The sequence below is a fragment of the Diabrotica undecimpunctata genome, chromosome 2, assembly GCF_040954645.1.
Source record: "Diabrotica undecimpunctata isolate CICGRU chromosome 2, icDiaUnde3, whole genome shotgun sequence".
Lineage (NCBI taxonomy): Eukaryota > Metazoa > Arthropoda > Insecta > Coleoptera > Chrysomelidae > Diabrotica > Diabrotica undecimpunctata.
In genome coordinates this window covers 58,884,655-58,898,344 of record NC_092804.1, presented here as the reverse complement: position 1 = coordinate 58,898,344, position 13,690 = coordinate 58,884,655, and the positions used below count along the sequence as shown (strand labels likewise).

The window sequence follows — 13,690 nt, the reverse complement described above, 5'->3', positions numbered from 1 at the left end:
CAAGAAGTAACTTAGACATTTTCATTGCTTTTATTGGCCACATTTGATGCAATAACCCCAAAAAAAATGCAAAAATGTTGACTTGGTTCAAATATATTCTGAAGAATTTTAGGAAGATAATGAACAAACTCCAAGTGTTGTTAATACACTTAATTTTTACATCTACTTCGAGATCATATTAAAAATATTTAAACAAAATATCACTTTTTAGGTGAAAGAAAACGGTAATTGACATAAAAAACGAATCGTCACCGTCGGTATCATTTCCTTTAGTCGCTTCGTTGTCCTGGGTTTGATGAGTTGGCTGATTCCCTGAAAGATTTCTGAAGTATCCATGTTAAATATGTAAGGTAGCAGAGAAAACATGTCCTCCTTTTTTTTAAACTCATTTGTCTTCTGGTTGGGTAAAGCTGATCCTGTTGTACAGTTAACAAGGTCTGCACAACAAGTCTTCCAGGCCGTGTTTTACTTGTCTTTTTCGAGATGTCCAAGTTTCGAAAACTAGAAATTTTACTGAAAGATTTGTTTATTTTTATTTGGAAAGGTACTTCTTTTTTAAAATTAATTTGCCTACCTTCAGTGTCCTTTTCCTGTTTGTGATTAAATCTCCGAGGGATTTTGTGCTCAAAAAATTCTTCTCGTTTGTAGTTTTTCAACTTCAAACTAAGGCCTTTTAAATTTTACAGTTTTAATGATGTACCAGTCATCAGTCACAATGATGGCTTCTGATGTTTCTTGGCTGCTCTCTCTATTATACCGAACTCAGTATCATTGGGAAGGAATGAGTGGCCTGGTATCATAAATTTGAAATCAATTGTTTCCACATCCAACAGAGAATTCTAAACAAATTTCAGTAGAGTAAGGCTAGTTTTTACATTCCTATTTTGCCCAGCGCATGAGTCAGAAAACATAACAATGTATTCGAGTGTTCTGGCATTTTGATACAAATGTTTCCTAAGGCATGAAACCAGATCTTCAGAACCCCTTCCACTATTAGTCTCATCCCAGACGTGCATATAGGCAGTGTTGTTATTAAAACAATGAATGCCAAGTTGTAGATAGAAATATTTCTCTTATAGTAGGCTATTGAAGTTAGGAGTTTGGGAAAAGTCAATGCCTTTTGAAGGACAAATATGCAAATATATTTATCCTGCAGAGCTTCCGCAGCATATTTCTTCAGTTCTGCGCGCGCTTGTTCTGCTCGCCTTAAGTGCAGTTCTCTTTCTTTCTTTATGTCGGCTTTTTTTTTCATCAGTTTCAGCACGGATTTTTTTTTAAATAACTTGTCACCGTTGCTGTAAGTGTTTTTTGAAGGAGGTTTAAAGTGCAAGGACAATTTTTGGCTAAAGACTTGGTAGTGATATTTTCACAGGATTTCTGTTATCACTTTCACATTTCTCTTTGTATAAATCATACATTTTTTTAATATTCAAATCTGTACTAAAGTATCTTTTCTTTTCATTGTCCTTTCTTGTATAGTGGCTTTGGTAGCAGGTAAATTACTTTATATGGCCAACAACATCTGAGTCGTTAATTTTACGTAACGCTGCTTTTTCCCTTGCGTCAATAACGGAAGTAACTTCTGTTTTATTTAAACATTTGTATAATCTTCCCCAAGTTATGTGTAACATGGTAAGAAAGTAGGTCTTACAAAACTCTCAGCTGATTATTATGTTTATCTGGAATAACGTACTGATATATCTTTGATTTTGCTTCTCCTATCTTCGCTTATCTTCGAAATATCTTCGCTTGCGTTACCTTATTACTGCGAGATGTGTACTCTTTACCGCTGTTTTGATACAACTTCCTTTTTGTTAACTTTCCAGTTTTCAGGCGCTTTCTTTCTCGAGAAATCTTTTAATTTTCCCAATCTGAATGGACAGGGGGAAAAATTATGTTGCTGTTAGCTGTATCCGCGACAGGTACGATGTCACCTGGAGCTCCTTAAAACAAATTAAATTGTAAAAAATATTTTCCCATACAAAACATATCTATAAGATAGTCAAGAGAAACAAATAGACAAAACTTTTTGTTTGTAAATATCTTGCACAGTAACTAATTTATTTTAAACATTTGATTTCATCGTTCGCTGTCATCAAGCATTAAAATATTCTTTTTTAGGCTTTAGGCATAGTTAAAAACTTATTGTAACAATATTTCAGGGATCTAAATACCTTTCTCTCTTAATGTACTGGGTTAAGTCAAATCATGAAAAATGTTTTCGGTTAGAAGGCTCTAGGGTGGACAGCTCCGATTTGCCTTCCAACTTTACCGGCAGAACAGTCTTGGTATTGTCAGACGAAGTATCATCCTTTAAAAGAATATATCAAATTAGATGTTTACTACAATAAGTCAGAATGTGATACACGTTTCGACCAATATCAAACACTTTGAGTAGCAATGCTAAACTAAACTATAGCAACATTGTATTTACCTGTATTAAATTCACCTAGCAACTACTTTTCAGCTGATCTAGATGAAATGTTTATCGCATAATACAACTAGTCAACAAAAATAATTTGTAATCAACTGTCAAAAGCTATAACTAAAGGTTTTAAAGCACGTCAACACTGAACTGTACACATTAAACTAACACTACCTGAACCAGGTTCAGTGGTATTCTGACAGAAAATATCAATCTGTCAGTAAACACCAGAACTTACTGCTGCCTAGCGGATATGATTAGAATTAGAACTTGGTTCATTATTAAATGACTATTTCACTCATCTTAAAATTTTTACATAATCTGACCAATCACAAACCAAATACAGCTTGTGTTATCGCGAAAACACCAACTGTCTTTCAATTCTGATTGGTCGTTTGACGTTTGCCAAAAAAATTATTGTAGCTGTATACGTCAAAATGAGTCGTTTCGGTGGTACTTCAAACGAAGTTATAAACCAAAACATTGAAGAAAATATACCGAGTAACACAAGAAAATCTAAATCTTATATATGGAGACAATTTATGATGTTCTGTGTGGATCGCAACTACAAATTAGATGCAGAAAATAACAACGAAAGACTAACCTCCTTCCTCTCATTCTACTGAATTTTTGACCTATCACTTTGTTCATGAAATAGTCTAATAAAATACCACTCGTGATTTAATTTAGCTTATAAGTCTGTCTTTAGACAGACTTATCGCGAAAATTGAATCACTAGTGGTATTACTATTGAAAAGTTACCTAGTTGGTGCATGTTATAGCGTTGTTAACTTGTAAATGACAAAAGTGAACTTGGTTCACTTCTATTCTGAACCCTCCAGTGGTAAAACTTAGTTTCAATAATATGGAACAACAGCATTAAAATGTAGGGACAAACTATTTTAATAAATTCAAACTATGTAATGGTCTTACAAATCTAAATAAGTTGAAATCGGTCAAAATTGTCTCTCATAAAAAATGAATCAATATCAATATCAGAATCATCTGATATTTCTTATTATTTTAAGCGAATTTATAAAAACCAACCTATGAAACTCGTAAATTCTTAAATAATAAAATTGAAATTATTTGTTTTAAAGAGCAACTTGTACTAGCTGTATGGTGTTTTGTGGATTATCTCAGCGAGGTCTAATTCTTTTTTTAAGCATATTCCACAAGTGCTCTATAGGGTTAAGGTCGGATGAGCATACAAGTCACTACATAATAATCTTCTGCTTTAAGGAAGACTGTAGTGACTCTGCTGGTATGTGGAGGCGCATTATCATGCATGAAAATTAAATTTTTTCCCATTGCACTTTTTTAGAGTCTAGGTAGAGGTTTTAGAACCAAATTAATATACTTTTGAGCTATTAAAGTTGGTTGAATGGAAATTAAAGAAGTTTTTTCACCGACCATATTACTTCCCCAGAACATAACACTTTCTTCTTTAGGTCTGTGAACAGATGTGGCCGTTTCCATTCTTGTTTGTCTTCCACCCCTTTAAGTACACGAATTCACCAGTCATATAATTTTACACAAATCCTGGTTTCGTCTGAAAATAGCACATTTTGCCAATTTACAATGTTCCAGTTTTGGTATCGAAGACCAATTTAGGCGATCAATCTTGTGCTGTCTGGTTTATTCAGGAATCCGTAACTGTCTACTGATGTATAATCCTTGGGCACAAAGTCTTCTTCTTATCGTTTTAACTGAATCACTTACGTCTGTACCTTCCAAAAGCTGCTTTTGGAGTTGCAAGTGACAAATTGTTGGGTCTCTTCTAACTACTGGGACAATAAAACGATCATGACAAGCCGTTGTTACTTTTTGGCGAGTTTATCTTGGTCTATTCTTAAGCGTTCCTAACTCCTGATACATTGCATAGGTTTTTGACACAAAGTCCTGTGTTACGCCTACCACTGTAGCTATGTCCCTATGAGACATTCATTGCTCTACAAGACCAATAATCTTTCCTCTTTGCATATCCGTTAACCCCACATAAGACATATTTTTCTTTTTGAAAGCCCAAGTTAGTTTATTTATTTTCGTTCAATTTACAATTAAAACAAATATTCTATACCGTGCCGGACAGTATTATCTGATTTGTTTATTTTCAATAAAAACCTTTATTCTTCGCAACAATAAAAAGTTTTTTCAAAAGAAATAAATATTAGTTTGAAATACATGGTGATTCCATATAAGTTTGGTTGTGTGTATGTACATATTCTAAAAAATTGCATAAAATACATTCTTATCTTAATATACAAAAAACATTATGTTGCTACAATCATCTAATAAATCAGGCTTTTTGCTTGTTAAGGACGAAAAAAGTTTACTCTTATTGAGTACCATCATTGTATCACCCTAACTAAAGCAATCTCTATTTCACAAGCCATGCTATTAGAATTAGCAACGTTACAATCGCAGCTTAAGAAGGCCGATCTGCTGACTTCTCCTTGTGGTACAATATAGACATTTTTACTTACATTTATAATTGCATTATACTCTGAAAACCTGGCAACTGTTATATCTAGCGCACATATACAGGTGATACAAAGCAGGTCCAATTGCACATCCCTAGGAGACATTAGTACATCCCCAGGAGACAAAGAAAACAAATATACCAACAAACATACATTTGGGAAATATACCGATAGAAAAGGTTGATAAATACAAATACCTAGGAACCTGGATTTCAGACAATATTGATCAAACAACTGAAATAAGAGCAAGGATAGAAATAGCAAGAAATGCGTTTGTAAAAATGAAAACAATTCTCTGCAACAAAGACCTTAGATTAGAACTGAGAGTAAGAGCACTGAGATGCTATGTGTTTTCGATAGTGCAATATGGACTTGAAAGCTAGACATTAAAGCAAGAACACATAAATAAGTTACAGTCCTTTGAAATGTGGTGTTACAGGAGGATGCTTAGAATAACATGGACACAGAAGAAAACTAACACGGAAGTAATTAACTAACACTTGCGAGAAATGGGCAAAATATGCGAAATAATAAACACAATAAAAATAAGAAAACTACAATATCTGGGACACGTAATGAGGGGACAGCGATATGAACTGCTAAGGCTGATAATACAGGGAAAGATAAGAGGAGGAAGGAGTATAGGAAGAAGGAGAGGGTCATGGTTGAAGAATTTAAGCGACTGGTTTAAATGCAGTTCTATAGAACTCTTCAGAGTAGCAGTAGATATGAAAAAGATAGTGATGATGATATTCAACCTCCGATCGGGAGACGGCACTTAAAGAAGAAGAAGGAGACATCACTGATACTCCGTGGTTCATTCCAAACACAGATATTTGTAGGGACTTGAAGATTGAAACAGTGAAGCAAATTATTGTTAAAAGCAGTGATAAATATTTTAAACGACTGGAAAAACACTATAACGAGTTAGCAGTAAATTTATTGGACAGCTCCACAGACAACATTCGAACTCCTCTTGACTTACCATTTAGAAAATAGGTGTCTAGACTTAGTTTTAGTTATAAGTAATAAACTTACTAGGATTTAATAGTCATTGGACTAAAACTCGTACTTACATATTATGCTCGTTCAACAAAAATGTTGTGTTACTTGTTTGTATGTAACATATTGTATTTTAAAACAAATAAAAAAAAATAATACCCTGCATGGGCACATATCTGATTATTCGTTAAAAACTACCTATCACCTCTCTTGAAGATCTTGTCACTTGCAAGTAATTTGTACTTCCTATTTTTCATTAATTGATTGTTAACACTTGGTGGATCAAGTCCTTGTTCGAGCTGGATATTTGTACTTTCATCTAAAATGTAATCCTTAATCATCAACCTAGTGTTACAATAATTATGTTTATTACCTTAATTATCAGAACATTATCAGAATCAGAAGAACAAAACGGATTCAGAGCAGGACGATCCACAATAGATAGTATTTTCTGCTTATCCCAAATACTCGAGAAAAGAACACTGAGATCTCGAGAAATGCATTTACTTTTAGTAGATTTAACAAAAGCCTATGACACCGTGCCTGTTGCGAAATTGTGGGAAGTATTGGAGAAAATCAGTATTAGCGTTCCACTAATCGACGCTATTAAAGATCTATATAACAACACAATATCAAAAGTAAAAATGGGAAATAAGGTTTCCAATGGTTTTCAGGTAACAAACTGAAGCAAGGTTGTTCTTTATCTCCCATACTATTCAATATATATATATATCGACGAAGCACTCAGGCACTGGAAAAAGAAGTGTAAAGGGATGGGGCTGTCTATTGGGGATGAAAAGTTATACACGTTGCACTATGCAGATGACCAGGTAGTTATTGCCCAAGATAAGGAAGACCTGGAGTATATGGCTAGAAAACTAATGAAAGAGTACAAAAAATGGGGCCTGAAAGTAAATTTACAAAAAACGCAATATCTTTGCGTAGGAGGAGAAATACTGCAGATGACCTCGACTTAGAAGACGGGAAAATTAAGAAATGTGATCAATGTATATATTTGGGGGTAAAACTAACAAAGACAGGAAGAACTGATGAAGCCATCAAAGACAGAATAAACAAAGAGAAACGAGTTATAGATGCATTGAATTCAGTACAGGCAGAAAAATATAAGACCGGAAACAAAAAAAAGAATATATAATACCATATTGAAACCAGTAATCGTCTATGGCTCAGAAGTATGGCAGTTATCACAAAAACTTAAAGGTAACCCATTGGCAGTTGAAATGGATTTTTGGAGGAGACTATGACTACTTCTACTAGCTTTTAATCGGGTGCTTTTGATAAATAAGTTGCAACCTGTCGCAAAATCAATCGTACGCGATCCATTCTCATTGGAATTGCCATTTAGGTTATGTATTCCTGTCACTGGTATTACTTTGCCTACTTTTTTATTTAACTCGCATAATATTATTTTGATGTCATGATTAGGACCTTATTTTTACGATACAGATTTTTTCAATAATTGTTTTAAATAAATACTTTGTTATATCCACTTAATGTGGAACTAGTACAAAACCGTAAGGACATAGGTCTAGTTGATAATTTAGATAAAACTAAAGCTCTAATACAAACAAGAAAACAAACAATATTAAAAAATTTGACAATACACGACGTAAATATCTCACATACCTGAAATTATAGATAACTAAGGACGGCATCGAGGAGGAGGCAATACAGAGAAGGATAATGCTTGTTAACAGGGCATACGCAGATGTCTTAGATCCAAAGACATCCATAGGAAAGTAATGTTCAACAAAAATAGGAAAGTAAAGTTTAGTTCAGAAATCATGACAGAAAACCTTCTTCTTCTTCTTTTTCTTTTTTTTTATGTAAACACGACTCTGTCTGTGTTTCAATCAGTAAGTTGTTCCATCGTTTTCGTGCTCTTCCTACTGATGATCTTTCTATTAGGGGACCGTCTCTTGCCGTCTTTACTACTCTAACTGTTGTCATTCGGCGTATATGATGGTTCCATTCTACTCTTCTATTTCTAACTCAGTTCTTGATGTTTTCCACCTTGCATCTATGTTGTATATCTGCCCTTCTGGCTCTGTCCCATAGTGTCTTACCGCCAATTTTTTAAGTATGTTCATCTCTGCTGTTACTAACATCCGTTTTCTTCTCTTTGTGTCAGGTCATGATTCTCCCGCGTATGTCATTATTGGTCTGATGGTTTTGTAAATTCTGCCTTTCATTTCTTTCCCGATATTTTTATTTTTCCACATTGTTTCATTCAGGCAACCTGAGGCTCTCCGTGCTCTATTCAGTTGATCTTCCACCTCAGTCTCGAGCTTTCCGTAGCTAGATAATGTAATGCCTAGATATTTAAACTACATTTTAGTAAATTTGCTATTATAACCATGCATAGTGTCTTTTTCAGTTCTTACTTTTGTATTATTTCATCCTTAAACAGGTTGAACAATACAGAACTTAGGTAATCTCTCTGTTTAATCCCATTGTCAGCTTCAATAGTGTCGGTTACTTCTTCTACTTTTTCTTTTATTGTGTTGTTTTGGTAGATATTTTCGATCATTTTGATTATTCCTAGAGGTATCTCTCTTGCTTACAATAAGTGAATGACGTCCTTTAATTTAACCCTATCAAATGTCTTCTTTATATCCACAAAACATAGATATGCTGGTTTGTTTTAATCTAATGATTACTCTTGCACTTGCCTTATTATAAATATATCGTCAGTGCATGATCTTTCCGACCTAAAACCTATAGTGTTGAGAGAAAACCTATAAAGCCGTATTAGTACTTTTAAAATAAAAATATCAACAAGGATATTAGGACCCATTTGCGAAAATGGTACGTAAAGACTTAGGTTTAACCAGATGTTATATCAATAATTTAAGAAGCTCCACAGCAAAGAACCAACAAAGATTGCGATGGGAAGGAACAGAACACCTAATAGAACGATTAATGGAACTATAGTGGGACGTTGAACAGTACGAAGACGAGCGAAGAGGTGAATAGACGAAGAAATAACCGATGCTAAAGATATATTGAGGGTGGATAACTGAAGGAAAGTAGCCGAGGAAAGGGATACTTGGAGTCGGATGCTAGAGAAGACCAGGGCCTGACTTGAGCTGTAGTGCCATTTGAGAAAAAGGATTAAAGTTCAATGACTCTGATTGGATTCTTTCAGTTATTACACACCCACATCATTTCTCATGTCGGGTTTGATGCCTAAATCACAACATTACGTACTTACCAACGTGTATTATTCCTGACCTTGTCCATCTTATTGCTTGAATGGCTTTTACGTCATACATATTTCAGTTCTTTTAGTTATTTTATCGCTCTTGTAGCGATACCAGGTCAGTACCAATGTAACACATTCAATCTTAGTAAGAAAAGACTAGTTTTGTTACACGAAAAACTCTAATTGAATCATTTATTATTAAAAGGGGGTAAGGGCCATTTTCTACTTTTCAAGAAACATATGAAATACCTTTTATTCTGTTTTACTTTATTATAACATTTTTCTTATATTCATCGTCATGTCTCACACCTCTCTTTCTGTGTTTTACTTTGGCTTGTTCACTATTTAAATTTTATCTATTTTTAGTTTTTTAGAGAAGGGTTTTTACTATAACTCGAAACAGTAGCAAATTACACTTACTCCCTTTCAAAAATAAACGATTAGTTTAGTCAAAAATAAACCAAAACATATTCAAATACTTAAATATTTAATTTCTCGAGAAACTTTTAGTTTTTTACATTATCGCAATAATATAACCATCTAAAAAGTAAATTATTTTAAAGTAATGCCAGTTATCATTTGGCTCATCACATCATCCTATTAAAAAATAAGAGTGGTTGTATATTTTTATGTTTAATTTAATTTTTACCGCTGCCTAATAATGTATGAATGGTATGTAGGTTTTTGTTTAAATAATAGCAATTTATATTTTCAATAAATTTTTATATCCAGTATTGGATTCTTTATCTTTTAGTTTATATGCAAAGATTTATTGTGGGATATGTCGAAATATATATTGCATGTGGTTTTATTTGTAGCTGTGCTTCTCATTGAGGATATTGCTAACAAAAGCGTTAAAAAATCAATATCTGATGTAAATTATAAGAGTCCAGAAGAAAATGACGACTATTTTGAAGGTGACATCATATTACCACAGGATTCACTGCGAAACGGCCGAACTGGGGACACATATAGATGGGACCAAGGAATAATTCCATTTCAAATGACTGAAAACGTTACTGTTGAACAAAGGGAAAAGATTTATCAAGCATTTGCCACATTTCATAAATATACATGTATAAAGTAAGTTTAAAATTTATTTAATATTTATTGGTAATAAATAAATCTATTCATCTATCTAATCAGCCAATAACATCGATCTTTGGACATAGGCATTTTTCCACATTTTCCTCCCCGCATTTTTTTAGAGTTTTTTATCTGGCACCACATGCACCACCTCTCTCCAGAATGTTCTTTTATGTCATCTAACCACATAAGTTGTGGTCTCCCTTTTTGACGTTTATAATTCCAAGGTCTCCAATGTATATTTATTTTAGTCCATCGGTCATTCTTCGGTCTTAGGGTATGCCCAGTGGTCGCTCCTGGTGGATGACCTGAAATCGCTCCTTGACGCACAGGGGGTAAAAGTGCAGTACTATGTGGATGATTTAGTAATTATGGTAAGACGAAAACACAGTAATATTCTATCCAGCACCGTCCAAAGATTAATAAATATCCTTACTAGGTGGCGTGATAGGGAACACCTCTCTGTCACTCTTAATAAAACAGTAGTATGTAGTCAGTTTGGCAAGGAAGCGGAACCTAGATAAAATCTGAATGCCTGCTCTATATGGAGACAGTGCGGTGTCTTGATGGATGGCTTCATTGGTTATGAACCATGGAACTCCTAGTATTGTTTTTAATATTATGGATTGAAATATTTGTATTATTTCAATAATGGAATGTGCGGCAGTTCCCCGTAATTCTAGTCCATTAGTCCAAATTGTCTTCAGGATGGATTTGTAGATTAATATTTTATTTTCACTTGATAGTTTTGATTTTCTGCCTATAAACCAATACATGTTCGTGGTATTCCTTTACCGTTTAAGGTTAGAGTCGGACATGTTTCCTTACGCGTGGTAAATGTTAGATTTAGTGATTTGTTTTCATTTAGTTTAACTCTCCATTTTGTCACCCATTGCTGTATTTTATTCAAATTATTTTATAGGATTTTTGAGGCTATTTTGGGAATTTTGTTAGATGCTAGTATTATTGTTACGTCATGAGTGTCCCGCAGTTATTTTCCGATTCGGATTCGAAAAATACAAAATTAAATTTCTAGTACAAAAAAATTACTTTCCTATTAGTGTGGCTTTAAAGTTTTATTTTAATACAGTTTGCTTTGGTGGTACAAATTCGACTAAGTATATCTACGCAATTCTAATATTATTAATATGATGCACGATACTCCCTACATTTTCAGACGAAAAAGTCGTAAAATTTAATTGCCTCACACTAGCACTCAGCTGGAAAGACTATAGGCTGATTAGTATTTTTTTAAACAAACATAATAAGTAGTTACTTGACATTCTCCCACCTTGAGAAATTTGACATAATTTTTCAAAAAATGTAAAATAAAGGAGTTTTTTCACCATCCGGCCACAACGTGTATATCTTTCATTTAAGTCGGGTGCTCTGATTTTTTCCCTCCCGCACTCTTTTCACTTGGTTCTTCTCAAATCAGAGTCGACAAACGTTTTCTTGAGGTAACCTTTCTGAAATCATCTCACTTCCACAGCGTAGAGTATTACCTTGGACATTCTCGCCAGTAATAACTGCCTCGACGACTTTCACCGGATAAAGCCTTTGTAACGTTCTCACAAGTTGTCCTTGTGAAGTCGCAAGATGAACTAACCGTACCTGGTCATCCCTTCAAGGTATAAGTTCAAAACCTTTTCCTAAGGGCCATTGAAGACGCTTGATGTTGTCATTGCCGACTAAAACGACATCCCCGATAGACACTTTATACACCTTCGTCTTTTTCGTTCCTGATTTGAGTTGAGCCAGATATACATCACGAAATCTTTTTCGCTAATTATTTTTCAACTCTTGTAAATGCCGTATTTTGCGTGTGAAAAAATTCTGCTCTAGCAAATTGCAATCCAGCAACTCGTATTTGACTTGTTCCTGTAAAAACATACTTGGGTCAGTGCGGTTAAATCAGTAGGATCATCCGAAAGATACGTTAACGAGCTGACTATACTCTTAAAATCACACAATAATGTCAATAAGTCTTCATAATTGAGAGACGCTCGACCTAAAACTTTTCGCAAAAGTTCTTTCACAAAACCTACTAATCGCTCCCAAAATCCAACCCACAATGCAGCTGTAGGGGGATTAAAACGCCACTTAATACGTTATGTAGAACTATATTCCGCGATAGTATTTCAGTCCAATTGCTTAAACGCATTCTCGATTCCCGTAAAATTTGTTCCGTTGTCACTATAAACTATTCTCGGGCGTCCTCGCCTTACAACAAAGTGAAGAAAGGCTTGAATAAAGGCATTTGTTGACAACGAGGTAACGAGTTCTGGATGAACTGCACGATAAACGGCACAAGTGAACAAACAAACCAATGCTTTCTCGTCCGATTTCAAGTATCTTTACTTGAAATCCACTCCGGAAATTTAAAAAATTGTAGCATCCCGTCTATCAACCGAAAACGAAGGCGTTTGTACTTCGAACGATTTCCCTTCTTGTCTCTTGCATACAATACATTCTTTTAAAATGGACCGCACAATCCGTCTACACCCTTAAGTTCAAGATTTTTAGCGGAGCAAACTAAGTAGTCCTTGTGTGGCTACATGACAAGAGCTTTTGTGTAGGCTCAAAATTACCTTACGTAGTATAAAATGTTCACCCGGAAGTAAGACGGGCAGATGAAAATCTTTCGTGTCAAGTCTCTCAGTAACGCGAGTTTTTAAAGTCCAAATTCATCGACAAACGTGTTTAGCGAGGAAATTCGTTTCGTATCTAAACCGAACTCTTCGTTCTGCACTGGCTTCAATATAAATATTTCGGCTTTATTGATCTCCTCGGCAATCAATTCACCTGTATGTTTTTCGTTTGAATTTCTTGCATTATAACAAAATTGTAGCGCCCAAGCTATCATTCTTAAACTGTAGTTTAATACTACAATTTTATGTACTGAGAAAAGTAATGCAGATGCCAGTCGTCTGACGTCATATTCAATAGTGACGAACTGGCTTTTTTCTTCTTGTCGGTACAGACTTCTTCTTCATCAACTTCTACATTTTGTTGGAGCCATCATTTTCTTTTCTATACAACCATTCCGGGCCTTCCCACCATCGAGATTCAAACAGTTGCCGGTTGAAGATGGGCAGGATTGAGAGTACATATTTCTAACGCTCAGGATTGGCTAAATTTTTAATCTCCTGGGCTCTATTTAAAACAAAAACAGACCAGTCATCCTTACGTTGAATCCAAGAAAGAACAGTAGTGGAACCACTCTAAAAATAAGACTCAACATATTGAGGAAATTGTCTTTTTCCTGACTGATAAAGTCTAGCACCAATAGTGGCTGCCAACAGTTCCAGTCTAGGTATAGAAATCTTCCTTAAGAAGGCCACACGACTCTTAACTGCTACAAGGAAAATTGAGACATCATCATACCGAACAACTCTTAAAAATACTACAGCTGTATAAGCTTTCTTACTTGCATCTGAAAACGTATGCAAGGTCCAATGATCAGCT

General features: G+C 34.6%; 1 protein-coding gene across 1 annotated transcript in view; it reads left to right on the top strand.

Moving 5' to 3' along the window:
* Positions 1-9,866: 9,866 nt before the first annotated feature.
* The window catches only part of LOC140433315 (zinc metalloproteinase nas-6-like), a 50,921-nt gene continuing 47,097 nt past the window's right edge, over positions 9,867-13,690 (top strand). The window contains exon 1 of the mRNA XM_072521345.1: positions 9,867-10,219. Within this exon, the coding sequence (XP_072377446.1) occupies positions 9,918-10,219 (302 nt within the window). The 5' untranslated portion in view covers positions 9,867-9,917. The remainder of the gene's footprint in view (positions 10,220-13,690) is intronic.